A 25,807-nucleotide genomic window follows, 5' to 3' on the forward strand; every position below is an offset into this window, starting at 1 on the left:
TTTCACACTACACTGAAAACAGAAAAGGGTTTCATAGCGCTTTTGAACAACAGTGTTTGTGAAGTTCTTTAAATAGACTTAATAGGAAAGTCCACCCAAAAATGAAAATTCTGTCATCAATCACTCACCCTGAACACAAAAGAAGATAATTTGATGAATTTGTAACCAAACAGTTTTGGTTTCCTTTAACTTCCATTATATGTTTTGGCCATTCAATGGAAGTCAATGGGAACTGTTTGGTTACCAAAATTCTTCAAAATATATTGTTTTATGTTCCACAGAACAAAGTCAGTTATACAGGTGTGGAACGACATGAGGGTGAGTAAATGATGACAGATCTTGTAAAGCTTATTTGTATATGTATAAAAAGCCCAGCACACACAATTCCAATGTTTAACTCTATAATTCAGATTTGAGTGAAAGGAAGTTATGTATTTTAATCCAGTTTTGCTGTATAAAGTTGTAGATAAAAAAACAAATGCTGAAAGAGGAAAATAAAGGCACATACAATTGAGTTAAAAAAGATGGCACATTTATTGCTACATAAATGTTATATACATATTGTGTTTCTGTTACAGAGACAGAAAAAAAAAAGAATTTGACTTCTTACTGCTGGTTTTCTGATGTGCATTGACAATACCTTGAATTCTGACATGGGTACAAATCGTTCATCAACCAACAATGCAGACTGGAGACAGAGATGGAGAGCACATCCTCTGAAACATCGAGCTCGTACAATACCCCATACATACTAGACTGCCAGCTACAATCCTACTTATGTTCTTAAGATGCTATCCATAATCTTTTTTATAATAATGGACAGGTTATGGTAAATAACCGTACATTTTTTTTTTACTATCTAATATAGTAAAATAAAGTAAGAAACTTTTTACTCAAAACTTTTGATTTCAAAAATCTAGAAAGAGTAATATTTAGAATTCAAGAAATGTTCTTACAATATTATTGTATAAAAGACTAACTATAGTGAAAAATAAGCCAAATGTTTTTTTTTTTTATCCTTTTCATACATTTTTTTTTGTTATGAGGGAAAGCATCAGGGCATACAGCAAAATCTAACATATCCAACAGAGGAAAAACAGAACAGAAAAAAATAAAAAGATGGAAAACAACAGGGAAAACAAAACAACGGACAAAAAGATGACTCATAACCTTGATTAATTTTCAGCCGGCAAAAATACAAGCTCTTGAATACTGAAATGCATAACAAGGCCACAAAGACTAGTGGATTTCACGATCATTTTGTTAAGGAAGGAAACTCTCCACAAAGCAAAGAGAGAGAAAAAAAAAACACAGAAGGAAAATAATGCTGATGTTCTGAAATCTTTCTTTAAGTTTTGTTCTTTTGACTTCGTATTCGAGAGAGTGATTCATAGAGAATGTGGCAGTCTTGTTTCAATGGTGTGAACACATGGAAGACAAACAGACAGGACAGAAAAACAGTTCCAAAGCAAGACGTTTAAAAAAAAAAAAAGTCCGTTTTGGTCTTAAAGAAAAACGCATACTTTATAAAATGAAAGTGGTGACTGCTGCTTTCTTTAGATTTACAAAGAAAACAAATAATGGCAGTGAAAAATCCTGATCCAAACTGGCTTTGTTCATCATTTCCACTGTTTGCTGATTTGGATTTGAATTCATAGAGCTTCTCTTTTTTCGAACAGACATTGCGCTCACATTCTGCTGATCAAGTATCAAGTACTTCAATGCATGAGGGGAAAGACAAAGCCATTCTAAGTAACTTAGAACATCCTTCTATTTTCACAAGACAAATATACGCTTTACTATGAAGCCTAGAGAGCTGCTTTGTATACAATTACAAATAAACAAAAATAACATGTGGTTACTTTTTTTTCTCTTTTTTTAATTGTTAATGGTTTTAGAAAAAGAAAAGAACACAAAACAAAACTTCAATTCAGGCCAGGTGAATGAATGGTCTTCGTTTTAAATCCAACTCTTTTCCAACAGTGCCATGTCTCGCGGTATAACAGAGATTCCTCAGTACAGATGGCCTCGGCATAACCACGGCTCTTCGACCAAATAAAGTAACGCTTGAATACAAACTGAATCGGAAATACGTCTTTCGCTTTACCCTTAACACTATATGGCAAAGGAATCAAAAGAACGAGACTGCGTCCCCTTTCCTGTTTAAGACACTAAGAAATATGCAGGGAATGCTGGGGTTTTGTAACTTTCTGCTTTCTGTATCTGTACTGCTCACTAATGAGTATAAACATGTCAGCTTGTGCTTGACCTTTGACCTTTCAGTAAAGCCAGAGTTTGCCGTTCCACCATCGTCTCCACGTCACAGGGAATCTGGTCGAAAAAGCACAGGCTGTTCATAACTTTCTGTCTGGGATGAGGACTCTGAGCTACACTATCAACAAACGTCATAAAGAATTAGGTAGTTTTGGTTTCTCATGCTGTTATTTGTGGAATGAATGTATGATAAATATAAATAATATATTATTTCTTTTTCTTTTTTTAGACACAGGGATCCTTGAGTCTTTGAACGCTCAAACACCATCAGATTCTTTCACGAGGGCATGCGATTTGATCTGAATACGGTAATCTCATCGATTGGAGAGGCCCTTCCACAGACCGACAGGAGAGAGAGGCTGCGGACAGCACACGACAAACTGCAGATCTACTGAAACGCCACCAGCTTCTCAGAGCAATGGCAGAACTTTCCCTTTAAACATAGACTTACAGCTCAGTAACATAATAAATAGGAAAAAACAAACAGACAAAGAAACCAAAACAACAACAACTGCTGTTACAATGCATTCATCAATTCAGTTTAGGCACAAGGCATCTTCCACGTACAGGGTGGAGGGGGTGGCGACAGTCTCTGATTGTACAGCTGCGGCACACGGCTTGCAGACAGCGATATGTGCTGAGGGGCTTTTATGCTTGATATGATTTTTTTTTTTCTCCGGTGGGCAGAAAGTTGCTTATCGATATGGGATGTCTTCACAGGGAGCTGGGCACTTGCCAGTTTTCTTCTATCTCAGGATTGCTTAACGGTGGAATTTTGCTTCGAGTGGTCTGTCTTTTCAAATTTGTGTCACAAACTGTGAGTCCTGTCCGCCCGTGGAAAGCAAGGTCGCCGACTGTCTAACACACTCCATTTATTTGATCTGAAAGTGAGGGAAAGATAAGGACACTGCTTATGACCAACTGTAGACCCTCAAATCACATTCTCATGTGTATATATGGTACCATTCTAAAGTTTGGGGTTAGTATGATTTTGTTTAAAGAAATTAATACTTTCATTCAGCAAGGATGCATTGAATCGATCAGAAGTGACAGTAAAGACATTCATAATAAATGCTGTTCTTCTGAACTTTCTATCCATCCTGAAATCCTGAAAGAAATGAATCACGGGTTCTACAAAAATATTAAGCAGCAACTGTTTTCAACACTGATAATAATGCTGAAAAATGTTTCTTGAGCACCAAATCAGCATATTAGCATATCATTTGACACTGAAGACTGGATTAATGACTGCTGAAAATTCAGCTTTGCATCACAAGAATAAATTACATTTTAAAAAAAGAAGAGTTTTTTAAAGTTTAGAATTTGAAATTATATTATTTCATAGTTTTTACTGTATTTTCGATTAATTAAATGCATAAGAGACTTCTGTCAAAAAATGTTCAAAAATCTTACAGACACCAAAATTTTAAATAGTACTATAACTGGATACATCAGGAGTAATATAATATCTTACTATAAAGTCTAAATCAGTCAGTGCATTCCGAAACCTAGTTTAAGGCATCGTGTGCATTTCCAATATAAATGTCCCTAAAGGAAGGCAGGCAAGGATGCAGCTCACTGGGTTTTGCAGCAGAGCTTGTGTCTCAGCAAAGCAAAGAACATCCTGCTTGTGGTGTCGTGTTTTAACCACCTGCCCATTTAACATCTCTGTGTGGAGCTGCTCGTGTATACCTGGCTGTTCACAGATGGCCCATGGGGTTGGATGTGTCTGTGAGGCCCGGGTGCACAGGCGGGTGGGCTTGCTGGGGGTCACCTGAAACCCCTGACACTTTCTCTTCCTCCCTCCTCTTAAGGCAGGCTGCTTTGGGGTTTAGGTTCCTCTCTGCACACAGGAGAACTTATATTATCTCACCATAGCTCATAAAAAATATGGAAAAAAAGGAATCATAACACTTTTATAAAGCTTTCATTGCCTTATGAATCCAGTTCTTTGAGATCTGTTGAACTGATTAATATAAATTAGAGCTGTTGTCAAGGGTCCTAGCATAATATTACTGATAAACCTGACAGTGGAGATTACCATACCGACCTGAGAATCATGTTTACTGATAATATTTCAGCAATCATGTGTCTGTTTAGAATCAGAACTAGTGATGCCAGATTTGTGAATTAATAACTATTGATCTAATCAGTCAGATGATTTTGCAATAAGGTCTGCAACTGTTTGCGATTCAATCTGCTACATTCAGACAGTTCACTCACACACACTAAACTGTTTGTTTCTCACACCAAAACAGGATACTTTATAAGTCAGAAAACAAAAAGAGTGCTGGATGAGGTGGATTTTTACAATGCACTGTATGAAACAAAATTGCAAACGTCTTCTATCGTTTGTCAATGATGAGGCTGCTCTTTATTGTGCATGCAGCTTGTGAACAACTCTGTATGGCAGGTAAAGACAATATATATCCATAATAGTGTAAAAAAAAAGAAAAAAAAGAAAAATATGTAACACTTTGTCGACAGCATGGCTGCCACATAGAATTAACTACATTTGTTTAACGCTGTTATTTTTAACACAGTTAACACATTTTTTACATAAAAAAAAAATCAATGTTTTAGACTATGATTAACAATAATTCAATATTTTAACTGACTGACAGACCTTATATAAACACAACACAATTGCATTATGCAGGACAGTGCCTGACCTCTGACTTGCTGTTCGAGGTTGAGAATGACAGTGACGGCCTGGTGAAGAATGAGCAGTTTGGTCTGGGGCTTCTCGCTCTTCAAGTGCAGCTGACACATGCGGCCCAGCTCTTTGAACGCCTCGTTGATGTCCCGGACTCGCAGCCTTTCTCGGGCGTTGTTGGCCATCCTCCTATCTCGCTCGCGCTCTGCCTTCTGCTCGGGGTTCAGGTCCTCGTCTTCATTGACACTGCTGCAGAAACATTCACAACGCTTAGACAAGATGGAGGGACCAATGTGGCCTCAACACCTGAACTAATCTATATGTGACCCTGGACCACAAAACCAATCATAAGGGTCAATTTCTTGAAATTGAGATTTATACATCATCTGAAAGCTGAATAAATAAGCTTTTCCTTTGATGTATGGGTTGTTAGGATAGGACAATATTTGGCCGAGATACAACTATTTGAATATCTGGAATCTGAGGGTGCAAAAAAAATCTAAATACTGAGAAAATCGCCTTTAAAATTGTCCAAATGAAGTCCTTAGCAATGCATATTACTAATCAAAAATTAGGTTTTGATATATTTACGGTAGGAAATTTACAAAATATCTTCATGGAACATGATCTTTACTTAATATCCTAATGATTTTTGGCATAAAAGAAAAATCGATAATTTTGAACGCTTTGATGAGCGGTTGCCTTGCCTTGGACGAGTGCTTCCCCGAGTTTGCTTCATATCCCTCTTATCACTCTCATCGTCTGATTTGAGGTCGTCGGAGGATTGGTTATCGTGCATTTCATCTTTTTCTTGATTCTCGATCTTCAGGTCCAGAGGAGAAGCAATTTGACCGGCCAGAGCGCTAGCGATTGCTGTCACACACAATGAAAGTACACAGATACTTAAAATAAACACTTGACATCTAAAATACAGTGCTTTGTGACTTGTTGTAAGGTCATAAAACTGCGTATGAATCATAACTGAAGAGGCACACACGACCAATACAAAAACAAAACAATAACTTATAATAAAGTGGCTTAAAAAAAAAGCTTCCAACCTCTGAACGTGTCTGCCGGGTGGTTGAGCTCCGAACTGGAGGTGGGACCGGTGTTGGCCTGCAGGCCGCCGTGGTTGTTGTTCAGGCTGACGGTCTCTTCGCGGTGAACAGAGCCCTGTCAGAACAGATAGCCATAAATACACAAGACAGAGCAAAACATCAGAGTCCCTCTGATCATGAAGCCATCTGATCAGTGCCGAGAAAACAAAAGTGATTTACATTAAATCGGGGGAGAGACAGATCTTGGACTTCAAAGCTGAGAGAGTCTCTGTGTCCCTACTGTAGAGTGTAACCTCCCCTCTGAAGAACTGAGTGGTATTCACATTACAAAGAATGACCTTCACAGCCCCAAATTCCTGCTCAGAGAGACACGGCACTTCAGTCCTGAGTTCTGACTCTGTCCCACCAAAAACACTCTCATGTTGTTTTCAATTTGAAAGCGTGTGTCTATCATGAGTCTTTGAGAGGCAGGTTGATTGTAACATGACATTGTACTGGATGCTGCCCCGCTTCAGACTATATTGGATTTCAGGGATAGTGGCAGAAGGGAAGCAGCGAACAACAAGCCATTTAAAAACATTTTAACATCAAGCACATAAATGTATATTGTATACTGTATTGTTTTGGATACTGTGTATATACAATATGTTTTTATTGTATATAATGTTTTATCTTAATTATAACTAATTAATTCATATTAAATTTCTTTTACTTAAAAATAATAATAATAAAAACAATAAAGGTGGCTTTCTGGTGGGATGTGAAATTTATGGTTCACATGATTTAGACATTTTCAAATCTCTCACTACTGGCTATTAATGTTGTAAACATAAATTGCTCCTACATATTAAATTACTACTAAATTAACTATTGGCAAGAATTTGGGAAGGCTACAATACCTACAACAGCAGCGTAAAACAACGTCTTCACTATCATTCAAAAGTTTGGGGTCAGGAAGATTTTTTTACATATTTTTTTTTTTAAAGAAGGCTCACCAAGGCTGCATTTATTTTGAAAAAATACAGTTCAAATAATAATATTGTGAAATATTATTACAATTTAAAATAACTGTTTTCCATTTAAATATATTTTAAAATTCCTGTGATGCAAAGCTGAATTCTCAGCAGCATCACTCCAGTCTTCAGTGTCACATGATCCTTCAGAAATCATTCTGATATGCTGATTGGTGCACAAGAAACATTCTTATTATTATTATCAATGGTGAAAACAGTTGTTGAATACAGCTTAATATTTTTGTGGAATCTGCTATACCTTTTTTCAGGATTTTTTTATGAATACAGGTGCATCTCAATAAATTAGAATGTCGTGGAAAAGTTCATTTATTTCAGTAATTCAACTCAAATTGTGAAACTCGTGTATTAAATAAATTCAATGCACACAGACTGAAGGTAGATAGTATGAAAGAACAGCATTTATTTAAAATAGAATACTTTAGTAACAAATACAATATGAATGTCTTTACTGTCAATTTTGTACAATTTAACGTGTCCTTGCTGAATAAAATTATTAATTTCCTTAAAAAAATTACCATTGGCAAATATGAACTAGGACCTTGCACTGCCTTGGTTATGTCAGTTATTACATTTTTATGAAAATCTGAAAACAACATTTTTTTTTCCTTTAGAAAAAATGCACTGTTGCATTGTGAACAGTAAAGGGGAGTAAATTAATTTTGATTTCAAGCTGACTTGAAAGATCGGTTTTATAAAATTTTTAAATAGACACCCAGACATCATTTGTCAGCATTTATATGTAGAAAAACTTTCAACTAAAACAAAATGGCTTATTAACATGTGGATATGGCAACAAACAATCTGCCCTTTCATGCTGAACATCAAATGACAGTTTGACCAGCATTCGTCACTGGTGGCTTCCAAACGCATCTGGATTTGATCAATGTCTTGCCATGTGATTAGCGACGCAGTGGAGAAGAAACCGCTGCAGCCCCCCTCCAACTCTCTTCCTTCCACCCAGGAATGCGTTCCTAAGTCACTGTTGGCCTCTGTTAACCTCCGTGCCGCCCAGACCCCAACCCCTTCCCCCACGCTCTAATCTCAGCGCCACTCTCAACAGGTGTCCAAACAACTCTTTGTCTGTGGCAGAAGAGGGGTGGAGGAGAGGGGGGTGCCAACCAAAGAAGGCGGCCATTTTTCTGTCTGGGCTTGATTACCATACAGCTGAGGCGCTCAGGCACACATGACTAAAGCATCAGATTTCCAGAGCTGTTCAAAAAGAGGAGGGGGGAAAAAAAGAAAAGAGGGGAGACAGAAAGAGAAAAGAGTGCGGCAAAATAAAAGCACACTGGCTGTGCTGAATCAGGACCTTGTCTGAGTGTGTGTTTGGGTCGAGCCTGGAGCACAGAGCTCTGTTTGTGTGTGTATGAACACACAGTCCACTGACAGCAGTGTGACAGCTCCCGCGCAGACGAACGTATCGTGACACAACCACAGCACTGCTCTGTCACTCTGCTGCAATCTCCTCTCTTCTGCCTGAATAAAACGCACCTCTGTTCATCATGATTGAAAACATAAGCTGTGCCGAGCCAAAAAGTCATGAACATCACTTTTGTTACTATGTTGCAAACCAGAGAATGATTTAATTGTTGTTGTAAATTACAGCCACAAGATTCTGTCATCATTTAACTCACCTTCATGTCGCTGCAAACCTACATGACTTGCTTTCTATGGAATCTAAAAGAAGATATTTTGAAGAATGCTGGCAACCAAATCATGACTCCACTGTATGGAAAAATCACATTTCTCAAAATATCTTTTTTTTCCACAGATGAAAATCATACAGGTTAAGAACAGTAGGGTTGGCAAATAATGACATAATTTTGATTTTTGGGTGAACAAAATGTATTTATATAGACTTAAATAAAAGATTTTATTTATCATTTACATCGTTTTTATTGCACTGTATAATCTCTTTTCTTCTAATTTGTTTTTAATACATTTTAAATAATTTTTGTTAGTTGTATGTCTTATGCATCTGTTCGAATTATTTTATGATTTTTTAAAAATCCTTTTTATTTACAGCACTTTGAATTACTATTGTGTATATCAATAATATGAAGATATCTGATGTTTAATATACAGTTATGTGGAGCTTGATTTTGGACACAATTGTGGGCGGGGCTACTCTGTGTGACACTGCAGAAATGAAACCAACAACTGTCAACATGTCTTGACACTTGTTACAATCACAGTTTTTTTTTTTTATCAATTTACCTGAAAAATATAGCTTTTGTCATTTTATGTCATGCCTGGTTAGGGCACAGTGTTTGTGTTTCATTTGGATTTCTAAATGTGTTTCTTTTAGATTGGGGCTATGAAATATTATTGGCACACATAGAGAGGCTTGTGTGAAGAGGAAAGGGAACTATAAAAAATACATTTATTGATTTTTCTAATTGTACATGTTGAATATGTCAAACTTTGTTTGACTTGAGCCGTCAATAAACAGGTCTATGAAAGCTTCACTAACATGTGATACAGCATTCCAGACATTAACTGTCTGTTTGAAACATTAAATGAGAACAGCGGGTTGTTCATCAGGAAATTTCAGATCTTCATGGTCAACTGGCCGGGGCTAAACTTCCCACTGTAGTGGTCATTCATGAAAACATTTCTGAGTGTTGCTTTAGTCTTCGGACAAAAGCAAAGAGGTCAGTGTCAGTTCATTTGAAAGCACATAAAGTTGAAAGAAAATCCAAATGCTGTTTTGAATACAGAAAAAAAGGCCATGATTATTTCCTATTATTGGGAAACCACTGGGAAACGCCTCCCTCGCATGTTCTGACTAATACAGCTGTGCGCAGATCTCTTTGTAGAAGGGAATGAATGTCATGGGATGGTGGGGGAGATACAGATTGCTTTAGTTTCAGCAGATCTCACACCACGCAGGTCCCCACAGCCCCAGCGAGCTACGGTGCGGAAATGTATTCCAGACAGCCACTAATATACTAGATTTCTACTGTGACTGCTTTTCCCATTCAGCCTGAGGAACGCAGCTCAAGGAGGGAGAATGAGCCTCGGTCCAGCCATTACGCTTATGGAAAGTATGTGGGTTTAAGTTAAACTGCTCTCAGTGGAAAATAGTTCAGTTTCAGCACATGGCCAGGCCTTCATTTTAAACAGGTGGCTTAACTCTGTTTATTAGCCTATTTGGAGAGGCACAATGAAAAAACACATGCATTTCTCTCCCTATTGCCTGTAATAACCGGACAAGACTTTGACCTCAAAAGCAATGAGACATTCAGAACGCTCTGAAACACATAAGCTAAAGTTTCCTTTGTGACAGTTTGTGAAGTTTTCCTTACCATTTGTGCTGTTCGGTTGGTGACCAATCCAGAAGCCAGGAAACTGGTGCCGATGGCTGAGATTGGACCGTTGTGCACTTGTCCTAACAGGTTGTGGATGTCACTAGACAGGGCGGCAGTGGAGCCCACAGCGTGATTCCGCAGGACATGGATTGCATCGTCCAGCCTGTCCAGCCGGTCCTCCATCCGAGACTGAAATGAGCGATGGAGAACAAGGAGAAGTGGAGGGAGAGAGAGAGAAAAAAACACAAACATAAATGAAAACAAATATCAATAGAGACTTTAAAGACATAGAATTATGAAATGGCAAACATTGTAAAAGCAAATGAACATTTCAAAACAGTGAAAAGGAAAAGGAGAGAAAAAGTGAAAGGAATAAACAACTAACTGCAATATGGTCATTTTCATGTATTAACATCATCAAAGACCAATAAAAGATGAAATGGCAAATTAACAAAAGCACAAAACAGAAAAAGCACAGCCAAATCAAAAGAAAGCCGATGGCTGAATGGAAAAGAAGGACAGAACGCGACTGTCTGAAGAGCGTGAATACCTCGCAGACATCCTTTAAGAAGGACATGGCATCCTGCAGATGCTCATGAAGCTGCTGGTGCACACGATTTTTCTACAGTCAGACAGGAAGAGGAGAGACACGCACAGTGAGAGACGAGACAGAAAGACTGCAGAGAGAAGCAAGCAGTGTTTACGAGAGCTCGGCAGAGAATCGAATGGGAGCGCTGAGTGCCAACATCTTGGTACTTGTTCAAGTAACTACTTACAATGAGCCATGGTTCACTCTGCCAATCACAGCTCATTCCCTGTTTCCTGGAGGGCCGCTGCTCATGGACGGTCCATAAAAATGCACTTGCAGCTGGCATACAAGTATTCGAGTAAATATTTATCTACACACCCCATAGTGTGAATGTATGACGTGGGAAGAAAAGTGTGTGTATGTGTGTGTAAACTGATCTCCTGTTGTGGCTCAGCTGCCCAGTCAGCCCTGGAATCCCGTGGCAGTGGTTGAACACAGCAGCTGCCAGCACCCCATCCCCATCACACACCCTGACCAATCCCTAACCACCCCACCTTCACACACCCAGACCAATCTCCATCCACCCCAGACGAGAGAGGACAGATGGCAGGAGACACGCCTCAAGGGACGGGTATTGTTCGGTCCCCACAGCCTCCTCCCAGTCCTAGTCCCGCTCCTGACATTTGTCAGCCAGGAATGTCCATGTAAAGCTACCCCCTGCCCTCCAGAAGCAAGTCATCTACTGACATAGTGTCCATTAAAAAGTGCTCAGCGACAAGGGGAGGAGGAGGAGGAGGAGGAAGAGCGCTCTTACTAGAGAGTGAAGGGAGTTCTCGTAGTTTGGGGAGGAAGGTGCCTGTCCAGTTGCATGTGGCCACTGAGTTGTACCTGCGGACAGAGGAAGAAGAGCGTTTTAAGTCACTTGACACATTACAACAAGCTGGCTTCATTACAACAGGTGAAAAGTAATCATCTGAAATCTGAATGAACAATTGACAACAGTGTTTTCTGCACCACGTGTTGATTGCATCGTCTTTACTACAAAAACACTGCACGCAAAAACAAACATCGTGATCACTGGAGTCCAATTCATGAACAAATGATTATGATCTGATTCTTTTAATGAACTCACAAGTTATCGTTTAAGGAACATCTTAGCTGTAACATATGGCATTTAAATAAATAAATATAAAAAATACAGATTTAAGAGAGTCCTAAATATTTATGAGTTAAAAAACACATTCATTGTTGGTGTTACTGAAATAAATGTAATTTTATAATATAATATAATATACATTTTATTTAAAAGACTCATAAAACTCATGAGTTATCGGTTAAGAAATACACTCATTCTTGTCATTTCTACAGTAAATGGCATTTTGTAATATAATAAAATATACTTTTATTTACACTAAAGAAACTCATGACTTATCCGTTAAGAAGAACATTCATTGTAGCGAACTATATTTTAAATAAATAATATTATATATTATAATATAAAGAAAAACCTAAGAGAGAAAGTTATTGGTTAAGCACATTTACTGTAACAAATGGCATTTAAATAAATAAGTATGTTATTTAAAATTGTATTGGAATAAAAACTATTATTTAATAAACACATTAATTGTTGTTGATATAAACTGTATTTTTAATATATATATATATAATATTTGTTCATAATATAAAACTATTCTATTCTTTAGTATTCTATTCTTTATTATGTAGTGCACATGGTACAATGCACTCATACACATTTACAATAGACTAAAACTCATTTCCTCTCCTGACTGATTCCAGCTATTCTCAACGTGGGCTGTTTTCCTTTAGGTCTCCAGACACATCATTTCCTATGACTGGGTCATATCCTGCAATGTGAGAAGGGTTCGAGGATGACCCTTACACGCATACATACACAAACCAGTGCTGAGGGACATCTCCTACTTCCTCTCATTAATGAAGTCATGACTAAAAAAACCTGGGCGAACAATGCAGGACCGCGATAAGGGCGATGACTTGGACCCTGAACATCTTTCCCTTGACTCTAATACTGTATGAGCTCAACGGAGGAGCTCGATATTCTAGACGTAACAGGATGAGACCATGACTCTCTCTCAGATCTCAACTCGCACAAACAAACTACTGGACAGTGAGCGCTGATGTGACCAATCTCATATCAGACGGTGTCAGGGAAAAGAAAAAGCACAGTTTTGCCACATTATTCAAGTAGCAGCATAAGATTGTATTTGGCTTGGTCACATTCTCAGCCCCCAAATTCAATGTTTTGCTTTTTTTTCTCGCCAAAATTCACTGAGTTGCTGGAAGAATTCAGTGAATGTGTTTTTGTTCTGTGGCAGTGTGTGTGAGGCTGGAAGGGACTATAATGAGGATGTAAATGACTCTGGTCTGGACTCGGTCTAAACGTGCTGATTCTGACTGGCCATAAATCAACACCGCTCTAAAAGAATGCACATCTGCTAATCACAAATCAAAACGGTGGTGGTTGCTTTCACTCCCTTCAATTCTAAGTCTACTTCACTCCAACTGGCAAACGATCCACTACAAAAAAGTCTTGCATTAAGGCCGAGTACCCTTAATGTAGCATGACCCAAAGGAAGCCTTTTGACTTATTTACATAAATCAGTTTAGGAGGGAGATCTGCGCTCCCCATCCTTCAACCCGACTCCACCACGCACAGACTCAACCACTGACTCTAGGTGCTTTGTTGACACCAGAGATTTCCTATTTTGCTGGTTGTCATAACTGTTGCGACGGGCCTGGTGTGGCCATATGTCTAGCTCTGCCAGCATAGTGAGAGTCTTTCTTCAGAAACAATTGACAAATTGTCGTGTGAGACAGGAAGTTGTTTAGTTAAACATTTTCCAAGCATTCGTCCTTCCCTAAGCAAAAGCAGCTCTAATTTGAAGGAATCCGCTTCTTAAAACCACAAAGCTCTCAGAAGCAGACTCTTATTAAGGGCCTATTAAAAATTACTTTGGGGCTATGTGAAGAGAGTGCAGTGTTTAATAAGGCCTCCTCACCGGCAGCCAGCTTGACAAATGAGCGTGGGCCGGGGTGGCACTCCGCACATGGTGCTGGGGTCTAATTTGCTGGTATGGGCAGCAGAGACCTGGCTACGAGCGGGTCTAATGACTGAATTTAAGAACTAATCCGGAGAAACAGATGGATGTGTGCTTCGCTTAATCATAACATCATGAAACAATGTGCACCAACCTCTAAGAACCATCTAATCAAAAAAAAAAAAAAAACACTTCAAAATATAAAAGGCCCCAGATATCAAAGGAAACTTTGACTGCCTGCTTGTGAGTGTAAATCAACTTAATGATGTGATAAAATTGCAGGCAGAAAGAATGCCAAATGTGACTAAATACTACCAGCAGACCAACATTTTGATTAATCAGACAATATTTGGTGAATGAGTTCTGTTTTTTCGAAAAATGTTTTCATAAATTTTGAGTAAAATTAATTTTCTTATTTTATATCTTTTTTTCAATTTAAATATACATTACTGTTCACAAGTTTTTTTTTGTAAGAAATTTATTATTTTATTTAGCAACGATGCATTAAATTGACAGTAAAGACTTTTACATTGTAAAAAAAATTAGTTTCAAATAAATACTGTTCTTTTGAACTTTCTATTTATCAAAGATTCCTGAAAAAATGTATCAGTTTCTACAACAGTATTAAGCAGCACAACTGAAGCATCATGTGACACTGAAGACACTGGAGTAATTGGTGTTGTAAATTTAGCCATCACAGGAATAAATGACAATAACCTTTCACAATATTACTGTTTTTACTGTAATCAAATAAATGCAGCCTCTGTGAACATAAGAGGCTTCTTTTAAAAACATAAAAAAACTTACTGAACCCAAACATTTAAATGGCAGTGTACATTATTTATATAAAATATGGAAAACAGAAAAACATATTTAAAAATATGCACATTATTTACACATTTAGTCCAATTATATATTTTATAAAAGGAATGCTTTAAATAGTAAATCATAAGGTGTGCTAGGATGACAGGAAGTTACATCGTAAGGTACAGACTGCTGAGTGGAGAGGAAGGCGGTCTCTGAGCTGAGTCATCCTCTCAGTCAGTCATGCTAATAAATGAGGATCTTTGCAGGCCGGTCTGTCATGAGCAACAGCTGTGTGAGGAACAGGGCAACAGCTGAAGCTAAGGAGTGGGACAGACACCGACACAGCTGTCACCACTATATCAATGAACACACACACAACTGCCCTCTCACTGAAACAACACACTGAGAAACTGCCATTTGTAGCACCTAGTCTCTCTGTCTATCCCTCTGCGCTTCAGAATATTTTTTAATTGAAAATGATTGTGCATCAGTCTTGTCAGGAGCAGATAAAATCTTCACAGTGGTCGGTTATCTATCCACCCCTAACCAGGGCGTAACTCCCTTGACACTAGGCATGACTGTATTTTTTTTTCATGCATGACCGGGTGTTAACCATATTTTCTACTGATTGAGAGAGGAAATACTGCAGTATATTGACTTAGAATGCCCTATTTTACTGTCATGATGAGTGAATATTGTCAAAAAATACCACACTAAATAGTGACTAAACACGACCCCTTTTAATACATGTTAACCAGGAGTCACTCTCATTTATAATCGCGGCATCGTACTTTTTTGTCTCATGCAGCGTCTGCGTCTGAGTAACCAAAAAAAAAAACAACAAACAAAAAAGTGCATGTGATATTAACAGACGAACTATGCTCATATTTATAATTCCAGGTGCTAAATTCGCGCTTGTGTGTGTGTGTGAGATGCGGCCGGGAGCTGATGGCAGGGGGCGGTGGATATTTGTGGTGGTCAACGTGGATATTGTGGATGAGTTCTTCTGTGTCATCACGTTCTATTAGTTCTACAGCTTCAGTTTCGGAACTTTCACGCTTAGTAACACATACAGCTGTTCCCCTCAACACAGTGCAACAGTGAAAAGGGACCCCTTTCAAACAGTGTCGCGTTTCGAACGTTGTTTAAGCGACATACACTGGTATTGCAGTATTTAAAAAATTCATATCATAACAAAAATAAACACCGGTATTCGGTATGAACTGGTATACCGCCCAGCACTACCCGACACCATCTTCAACCTCAGCAGATGAGGGACAGTGTGTTTACTCAATTACATGAGGAGGACGGGGATACAGCTACAGTGGCCTCAAAAAGGATATAGCCTTTTTGATGGACATCTACACTGACCAAATATTAAAAAACAAAGTGGACAGCATAAAAGAATGTGTTATTTGTGAACGACTCCTAAGTATACTTCAGACAGACTAACAAACTCTTATAAAATGTATTGCTTTGTAGGCTGTAGGTCAGTGATAAACACAACAATATATTAAAGTAATATTTTTAAATATGTACACTACCACTCAAAAGTTTGGAGGCAGAAGGTTTTTTTTAAGGCTTTTAAGTCTCTTATCCTCACCAAGGCTGCATTTATTTGATCAAATTTACAGTAAAATAACAGTTATATATATATACTGTATATATGAATAAAAGTTTACAAGATCAGCATCGATTTGAAACAGATTTTCTTTTGAACATTATACATTTCTTTATTTCTTAATTGTCACTTTTGATCAATTTAATGCATCTTTGCTGACAAAGTATTTTCTTTTAAATTTTTTTTTACTGACCCAAAACTTTCCAATAGTGTACATTCAATGGTTTACTCATCTGTCACGATAATGTATTTGCATTATCTTCATTTGATGCCTTTTCTAAATACTGAATTATATGCAATTAAACATGATTAAAAAAAACTTAAATGATTCACAGCCCCATTAAATATATCAATGTCAATGCATTAGATGACAAATAAATAACAAACTGGCACTTACTTTTGAAAAATGTAGCAAATGCACACTTATTAGCACAAACAAAACATTTAAGCTTTCAAATGAAAAACGAATTATTAAACAAATAGTGTTAAAAATTAGGACAAAAACATTTTTGAAATTTACTGGTAAAATTTAGTGGATTATGTCCATAGCTGTGTTTACTCTAATAGGACACCTCTGTGACATCACATATATACTAAAAATGGCTTTGGGATTAATTAAATGGAATTACAAAAAGTAAAATGTAAGTAAAGTGATTTTTAACTTGCTTAAAAATATTTTGTTATATGATCCACGCATTCATATCTTTTTAAGTGTGTCCAAATACTTCTGAGGGCCACTGTGTGACTGACTGGTGAGCGTGTGGCATGGAGAGAATGTGTGTGTGTGTGTGGGATCAGAGAGGCAGACTGGTGCTCTACCTGCCCTTCCTGTGGGGCCGCTGGCCGTCACCACTGTACCTGCTGTGCCAGCGCCCACCTGAGCCGTCAGAGGAGAGGGAGAGCCCACTGGAGTGGAGGGGTTTGAGGGGAAACTACTGCTGGTGTGGTCAGGAGAATAAATCTGCAAATGAGAGTGAGAGAAAGAGAGAGATCAGTCAGTGAGGAAGCACACTCAACCTTTAAAACCTGCAACCTGTCGTTTCCCTATTAGCATCCCTCAGTCTGTGCTCAGCCAAAATTGGCTCATCAATTCTGCTGATTTTACAAGGGGAGCAGCAGTAAAAAAATGCTCACAGCATACATATGGGCTTTTAACAGCCTATACCGCCCTTTACAATGTCTACAGAAAAATACACAACCCCTCCTGCACTCTAAATGCTGTGTGACACCTGCACTCCAGCCAGCGTTCCCTGGCTCTCTGACACATCTGTGGTTGTTATATTAAGTCAAAGCCTGGGCCCACGCCACACACCCGCTGCATGTTGCACATCACAAGTGAAAACCACATGAGCACAAAAGATCAGAAACCCTGCAAGAGAGCAGGAAAAAGGCTAAACAAACTGGTGGTAATAATTCACATTAGGGGTTGGCGACATGTCCAAATCTTACAGTACGGTGACAGTATTGCGATATCAAATGTTTTATAAGACATTGTAGTAATGTCTGCTTTATTATTTAATTTATTTATAACAGGGTTGTGATCGTACCAAAGGTCATAAAAAAAACAAAACTGAAATAATACTTCACGTGTTGTTACACCTCAGTTAAAAACAAAAGACTCAAAACAGTAACACATTATAAACATGAATAGACAAGCCACTGTAAAATATGCTCAAATTCTGTTTACATGGCCTCCATAACGTCACTTCTAATACATGATAGAGAGGAGATGGAATAGAGAAAAGCAGCTGGATGATGCAGAGAAAGAGAGAAAAGACATGGTCATTAATCTCTCTTTTTGGAGCTCATTAGAGTGAATGAGTCTGGCCCGTGGCTGTGTGGATGGGCGTCTCTGGCTCATCTTCAGTTATGGATGAGAGGTAATAAAGCCTCTCCCTGCCTGCCCAATAAACAGCGACCAAAACAGGCACAGCCCTGCCCACACCATAATAAACAAACAGATGCCATGAAGAAGAAAGGACTCCAGCCTTTCCCTCATAGTGCAGCACCGCTGACTGGCTTTTTCCACCTTACCGGTGTTATTTGTGTGAGAAACCCATCTCCACAAAAATTCTGTCTTCGAAACTAGAAAAGGGATTTTTTTGGTTAAGCCAAATGTCAGATGAAACTAAACATCCCTGCCATGCTCTGCATTCAGCTAAAATGGTTTTCACTCCCATAATGGAAACCACTATGAAACATTCAGGTTTTGATTCCAATTATCTGGCAGGATTTGAGAAAACAGCTCTAAAGTTGCGGGCCATCACTTGCAGGGGATCATGAAGTCCATTTGACTTAAAAACACATCAAAATGCAGATACTATCATTATTAATCTTCTTATTAAACCCTGAATGCCACACTTTTGTGTTTCAATCAACTCTGCAAATCCTGCCTGGGGCTTTAGTACATTCATCTCTCAGAGTAGACAGAGAGAGAGATAGAGGGGGCCAGTGATAGAGTGAGAGTGATATACAGAGAGATACAAAGAAAGAAATCCTCTGCAATATTAACAGCATTTTATATAGCATTTTTTCTTATTAATTGCGAATATATTACAAAAAAGCTGACTGGAAAAATGAACATGAATTTCATAACATCTTAGTATTTGGTTTGTCTATCTTCCATTTAAAAAAGACAGAAGCACTTAAGCTGCATGAACTCCACAAGTTCATGTCGATCATGTTCTCCAGCATGATTTGAGATGATTCAAAGAGCATCTTGAGCCTTAGTCTGACCATCTGTACCAAGAGCCACATGATCAACATCACTAATTTACTTATTTCATTAGTAGTCTCGAAATGGTAAAGAATCTGAAATATTTATTATACACTTTATGTCATAATGCTGCTGTTTTTTAAGCTGTCAAAATACTAAAACTTTGTTTATTTCCAGACTTAAATTATATTGAGTCCCAATTTTGCATGTAGTCTTTAGCAGTACGTTTCAAGTGAATTTCATCTGGATGTTTCCTTACTGAAACACAGTATCTGACCCATCACGACTGTGCCAGGCAAGCACCCATCCCCTTCGCCCATGTGCTTCAGGACCTCTTATGGTCATGAGTCCTGACCTAATGAGTTGAAGCGAGCCATTCGGAGCGTCCTGGCCAACTTTTGCTGTATTTCCAGTGTAACACCACTCAATTTACAAACAACAAACGGATCTCCGCCCCCTCATCAGTCATGCTGCTCTCCGCCAGCGGGGACCCAATGAGCACAAACCATCCAAAAGGAACCTAAACAAAAGTGGCACAATGGGTGGCCTGCAGAGCCGAGCCGCAGCAGTTAGGACGTTTCCCTCACCCCTCCACCCCAGCCCGACCGTGTCCGTTTCACCACAGCTTTATCATGCTAATAGAATTGAGTCTGCAAATACAAAGATACTTAATTTGTGATTATCTTTCAGCCGCACTGTCTTGTGTTTGTTTGTGTGCCAGAGTGTGCTCTCGTGGCCCGGCAGGCCTCACCCACAGTATCTTATTACATTTTTCCTTCTCTTCTTTCTTTTCCTCAATAAAAGAGCAGCAATTAGGCATCTAATTTCTCAGAAAAAGGAGGGTGCTAGGACCGTTCCGACATCAAAAGGTTAGAAAAAGCTTGTCCTTGTCTTCGGCAGAGAGGTGAGTCTACGGCTCTCGTCCGAAACAGTGCTGAATCAGTCCAGATGTGTTCCTACTTTAAAAAAGGCTTGTTGTGACTTACTGTAGGATAAGCAAGTCTGCAGGATTTTTTGGAGCTATATAAGTCTTTAAATTAAGCTCGGTAAGTTTTAGAGGTTATTGTAAGCTCCAGTTTCAGGGACACATTAGGAACTCGCACGAATGCCGGCACTCATTATCCAAACCAACATATAATCCACAGGCTTTTATGTACAGCTCCTTTTCTTGTATACTGCGAGATTAAGAGCACAATTATCCGGGCTTAGGTCCAGCAACATCCACAAACAGATCCCCTGACCTTATTCAATCTCTTAACCTTCTGCACTGCTACTAATACCCAGCCTAAGAGCACAAGTCCTGTCCTTTAAAGAATTAACTGCGTCATTATTTCGGGTAATCTTGCCCACGTCTACAACACGAAGATCCCGAAAGCAAGTTGGACAGCATGGGGCATGTTTACGATGCCTGAAACCGTATATCGCTCAGTAGTTAAAATAATAACATAATATCTCTTATCCATTGCACGGCCTGCAAAAGATAGTGGGATGTATATAGATGGAACTCAATCCCTGTTCTCTGAAATGGTTAGTGTATGGATTAAGAGGTCTGGTTGAATGGGGAAGGATCTCACCGAAGCCAGGGCTTTTCCCAGCGCGTCTCCAGTCTGAGAGCTTCCAGTGGTGTTCCCTCGGTTGGCAGCAGCTACACAAAGACCACACAGAGATACGGCATTCACATCGGAACAGAGCTAACAGAGATATTAGTGTCATGTATTTTTTATTGGCGAGTAGCAGCTGGTGTTAGGTGTGTCAAACTTAAAAAGTGTTGAAATAAATAAGTGATTTTCCCTCAATAAACTCCTAATGTGCTGCTTATTAATAGTTAGTAAGCTAGTTGTTAAGTTTAGACACTGGGTAGGAATAAGGGATGTAGAATATGGTCATGCAGAAGTACTAATAAACAGTCAATATGCTAGTAATATGCATGCTAATAAGCAACTAGTTAATAGTGAGAATTTGCCCTTAAAATAAAGTGTTACCAAAAATATGAATGAATTTTGTATAAATTTTATTTTGTACATGTAAACTTTAAATTTTTATTCTGTTCAAAACATTTTTAATGTTTTTGAAAGAAGTCGCTTACACTCACCAAATCTGGATTTATTTGATTAAGAATACAGTAATAACAATAATATTGCAAAATATTACTACAATTTAAAATAACTGTTTACTGTTTTAATATTCAAATATAATTTATTTCTGTGAAGGCAAAGTTGCATTTTCAGCAGACATTACTCCAGTTTTCAGTGTCACATGATCCTTCAGAAATCATTCTAATATGATGATTTAGTGCTCAACAAACATTTCTTATTACTATCAAAGCTGTGCTGCTTAATATTTTTTAACTGTGATGCGTTTTTTCAGAATTCTCTGATAAATAGAAAGTTTAAAAGAACAGCATTTACTTGAAATAGAAATCTTGTGTAACACTGGAAATGTTTTTACTGTCACTTTTGATCAATTTAATTAATCTTTACTAAATAAAAGTATTAATTTCTTTCATTAAAAAAAAAAAAAACTGGCTGACCCCAAACCTTTGAAATCAGCACTTGATTTAGGCACATCATTCATGCTGCACGCTTACTGGCTCACTGACGTTGTTGAGATTAACCCCGTAGGTATTGAAATTTGGTAGTGAATGACAAGACAATTTTCGATTCTCGCATGATACTGGCATCGAGGCAATTCGGTCAGTGCCTAAAAAGTATCAAACTCGATACCCAGCCCTACTAATAAATCAAGAACAACACTACAAATGTGATGTGTGCAGACAACATACACATAACTCCCTCTGCGGTGTTGACTGGTGGGGTGTGAGATGCTGCGACGAAGGGTGAGGTGCTGGCACTGCCGCGGTGGAAGCTGGACATGGGTGGTAGGCTAGCGTTGATGTCTGTGGGCGACACTGAGTGCGGTGGGTAATTCTGTGACAGAGAAATGGAGGAGGAACTTTTTTAGTTTTATGTATGGCTATAAAACAACGTTTGTATTTGATCTGATCCCACTGCTTCTCACCAGGCGGTCGTGTGAGTGCAGGTTGCTGTAGTTTCCAGACTGTGGCATGTGAGATGAAGATCCTCCCAGCATTCCCCCATAGCCTGGCTGGCTGATCCCACTGGACGAGTTCCACAGGTCAGAGGAATTGTGGGTCCCATCTGATTAAGTGACAAGGAAGTAAATTTGAACAATAAAAACACGGCAAATATCTTCATTGTCTAGCTTTTAAAGTAAGTTACTTTGTAAATGTTGGTGAGAAAGGTTTAAATTGTGAATGAGACAAAGGTGACATTAATGTGATCAATAATGCTGATAAACAAGAAAAAACACAACACAGTTTGATACGTGAGCCCAAGTCTGACCCCCACACTCCTTATTCTGGATAGAGGATGTCAAATAGACTCTCTTTAAGTCTGCTTTTACACTTGAGTCGGAGCCAAATGCTAAGCGCAGCTGAGATAACATTCAGCCAGCCGCAGCTCACTTGCTTCTGCCTCAAATTTTAAAGGAGAAATTTCTCACAGTCTGAAACACGTGGCTTTAACTGGCCATATAATTTTTAACAGTCCAGATTGGGAACGCTGGAATACGCATGGTTGGTTTACTATCTACGTCTGTGAAGTCAGTAGCATGATAGGCAATGAGTGAAACGTAAAGAGAAGGCTTCCCAATTGTGTAAAAAAAAAAAGGTTCAAAGTGTGAGTTAGGGGAAGGAACATACCAGGAACCGTATGTTCAGGGTTTGAAAATGTTTATATAACTAAAGTAGACTGGAAGAAGAATCGACTTGAGAATTGTGTTGCCAAAAAAATGAAATTAGCATGATGAATCATACGTTTGAGACCTGTTCATTGACTCTTTCTAGGATGCATCTCTGTTACATTCTAGAAAATATTCAACATTTATTAAATTTTTTAGTAGGGGTTAATTTAGTGTTTGGCCTGAATACTCTACGCAAGTACATGAATGCAAATGCATCTAGCTATTAAAGCTCAATGTTATGTGTTATGCAATATGTCAGACCACATTGCAATGCTATATTGTGCATATCATCTAGTCGTTTTCTCTTTCTGGTCCCCTGCATCTGAATAAAGGCCCCGATATACTTCAAGCGAAATCGAAGAAATAACTGATGTGGCGTCATTTCAAACAAAACCTGGTCAAAACGAAGTTTGTTTTGGGAGTTCGAAATGGCTTGACAAAGCGAACTTTCCGGAAAAGTTTGTTGCGGCTGCAAACAATGTTGCCAACTAATTTTAATGGGAAGTTGCTAAAGGAAGGTCGATTTGTTGCTAAATGACGATGTGATGCCATTGTGCGATGATGTCATCACGACGCAAAATTGTGTCACTGCATCAAATCTCAGCAAAAAATATAATTTATATATGTTAATTTCGATTTGTTCGTAAAATAATATAAATGCATAATATAATAATATTAAAATATAAATAACTGTATTTTTAAATACAACATTAAATTACTGAACATTTGCACATTTTTGAACAATTACAATTTAAGTTTTTTTTTATTAGCTAGTAAATTTTTTTTATTAGCACATTCTGAACAATTAGTTTTAAGCAGTGTATTAGTAGTTTGTTAGTATGCTACACTCTAAGAAAAGCCTGTAAAAATAGTCTACTATGTTAATATGAAGAAATTTTCCATATTGATTTTTCACAGGTTTTTTTACCTACATTTTAAATTCCGCATTGTATTTAGTGTTTTTGGGTTACAACGGATAATGGATAAAGTCCTGGAAAATTACTGCCTTTTCCATTTTTCTAGATCAACTAACTGATCAACAATCAGAGGTACAAGCTACTAACAAGGTGTATCATAATAGGTGTGTTCGACTTGAAGCGGCGCTGTGCAGATTGATCGGTGTTTGACATCAAAGCACCGCGAGAGTGATTAGAAATCATGCAGGTCCGTCTGCTCTCTATTAGCTCTCACGGTACTTTGATGTCATACACCGATCGGTCTGCGCAGCACCGCTTCAAGTCGAACACACCTAATTATTATTGAACATTATTGAAAAACTTCGTTTTACCCCTAAACGAAGAACGAAAAAGAACTTCGTTTTGAGTATATCGGGGCCTTAAGCATACTTCCCTACTGTATAGTAGGGGAAAAACAGTATGTGAGAGTAGCATGCCTAAATTCATAGTATGCATGAAACAATAGGCGCAAAAGTATTTGGATGACCTACTTTTTCTGCCAAAATTCTGATGTGGACACTTTATTATCCCATGAAGCCACGGGAGAGGAGGTGTGAATAGAAGTGATGTGATGCAACTGTCACCATAGGTAATATGACAAAGTCAGCATGGCAGATGTTGTACATCCAGATTTCATTCATACTATACACATTCATACTATATAGAATGTCCTTTTAAATGATCGCAAAGTTTGTTCCTCATTAAATGTAGTACCTAATCTGACTCAGTATGCGATTTCAAATGGATTGTTTAATTACTGTCATTATGGTGCAACAGTCTGTTAGCAAGTTCAAATCAATATATACCTCAAAGATAACACAACTAGTTCAACAGCAAACATATCTGAAGATATATCTATCACCCTCTTTAGTACTGGATTTATTACCGCCACACTAATGCAAGAACGTATGCGATATGCATGTTCAGTACAACAAAACCATGCGTTTGCAATGCTGTGGCCAAGCATTCATGTCTGCACTTGCATATTTGTATAAATGCGGCTGACCTTAAAAAATAAAAAAGACTTCCTTTAGAAAGTCAAAACTAAGTGAACGGTAAAATAACAAAAAATGACATGAAATTATTATGACTGACCAAAGAAAGTGCTTCCAAACACACTGCTGGGGGGTTTGGGGGACGGGTAGGATGGAGAGTCTCTGTTGAAGTCATCTGAGCTGGGAGATGGTGCATACACCTGCAAAAAGAAAAACAAAATCAGACATTACGACTGAGAACAACTGCTTACAGACAGGTGTGAGGGAACATAGGCTGCTGTTTTTGTCATTTCTATAAAATGAGAGCGACCATCGTACAAACCCGCTCATGTCATTAAGCGTATCCTCATACCCTCGGTCTAATTCACACATACCAAGAAACCTGACTGCGTACACAAACAATGCATTGTAACGCGTATGGCCAATTTACAAATTCTTTGATGTAACAGATGGCTAATTTAGAAGTCTTATAAAAAAAAAAAGGAGGATTATCTGCAGCGTAGTGTGTGCTTCAGTGCTTAATTGTAATATAATGACGACGACATGCATGCCCGCCGAACAAAAGCATCAAAACAAATGGATTAATATGCGAGGGCGAGAGCGTTAGGGTGCATATGCGTTTGTGTTTATGCAAGAGTATTTTAGGAGCTGTGGGGTTGGATCGGGTCGGGCCAGCGGAGCAGTGGTTACAGCTGCAGAAGTGCCCATTCCAGTAGAGGAGGATCAAAGGCATGAGGCTACAGCCCAGTAATGTGGCTCTCTCAGTTCATCTGCTCCAGATGGGACAAAACCTCTCAGAGGGAGAGAGACGACACTAGCATGTATGGCACGAAAGAGAATGCTAGGTAAACATGTTAAAGAGAGTCTCGCTCATTATCTGTCATTAAGCGAGACAGACTCACTTGGGCCCTCACTTTCAGGTGTCCGTGTCACCTGCCATTTAAATTCCACCCAGCGAGGACCTGACTGCACAGTCATGTCTGTAAGAACCAATCCCTGTAACGAAGAGCA

The 25,807-nt window shown here is 38.5% G+C and overlaps 1 protein-coding gene across 2 annotated transcripts in view; it reads right to left on the minus strand.

Moving 5' to 3' along the window:
• Positions 1-515: 515 nt before the first annotated feature.
• LOC107695343 (transcription factor 12-like) overlaps positions 516-25,807 on the minus strand; it is a 126,937-nt gene continuing 101,645 nt past the window's right edge. The window contains exons 9-20 of one of the 2 annotated variants that reach the window (XM_016495209.1): positions 24,897-24,996; positions 22,102-22,241; positions 21,866-22,010; positions 20,658-20,728; positions 17,226-17,328; positions 11,677-11,750; positions 10,331-10,522; positions 5,989-6,103; positions 5,638-5,803; positions 4,947-5,179; positions 3,967-4,117; positions 516-3,155 (exon numbers count right to left, since the gene is read on the minus strand). In XM_016495209.1, the coding sequence (XP_016350695.1) occupies positions 3,975-4,117; positions 4,947-5,179; positions 5,638-5,803; positions 5,989-6,103; positions 10,331-10,522; positions 11,677-11,750; positions 17,226-17,328; positions 20,658-20,728; positions 21,866-22,010; positions 22,102-22,241; positions 24,897-24,996 (1,482 nt within the window). In that variant the 3' untranslated portion in view covers positions 516-3,155; positions 3,967-3,974. Of the gene's footprint in view, positions 3,156-3,966; positions 4,118-4,946; positions 5,180-5,637; positions 5,804-5,988; positions 6,104-10,330; positions 10,523-11,676; positions 11,751-17,186; positions 17,329-20,657; positions 20,729-21,865; positions 22,011-22,101; positions 22,242-24,896; positions 24,997-25,807 lie in introns of both variants that reach the window. The other variant, XM_016495208.1, reaches the window with a different exon arrangement.

Source organism: Sinocyclocheilus anshuiensis, unplaced genomic scaffold (genome assembly GCF_001515605.1).
Source record: "Sinocyclocheilus anshuiensis isolate Anshui unplaced genomic scaffold, SAMN03320099.WGS_v1.1 scaffold282, whole genome shotgun sequence".
Lineage (NCBI taxonomy): Eukaryota > Metazoa > Chordata > Actinopteri > Cypriniformes > Cyprinidae > Sinocyclocheilus > Sinocyclocheilus anshuiensis.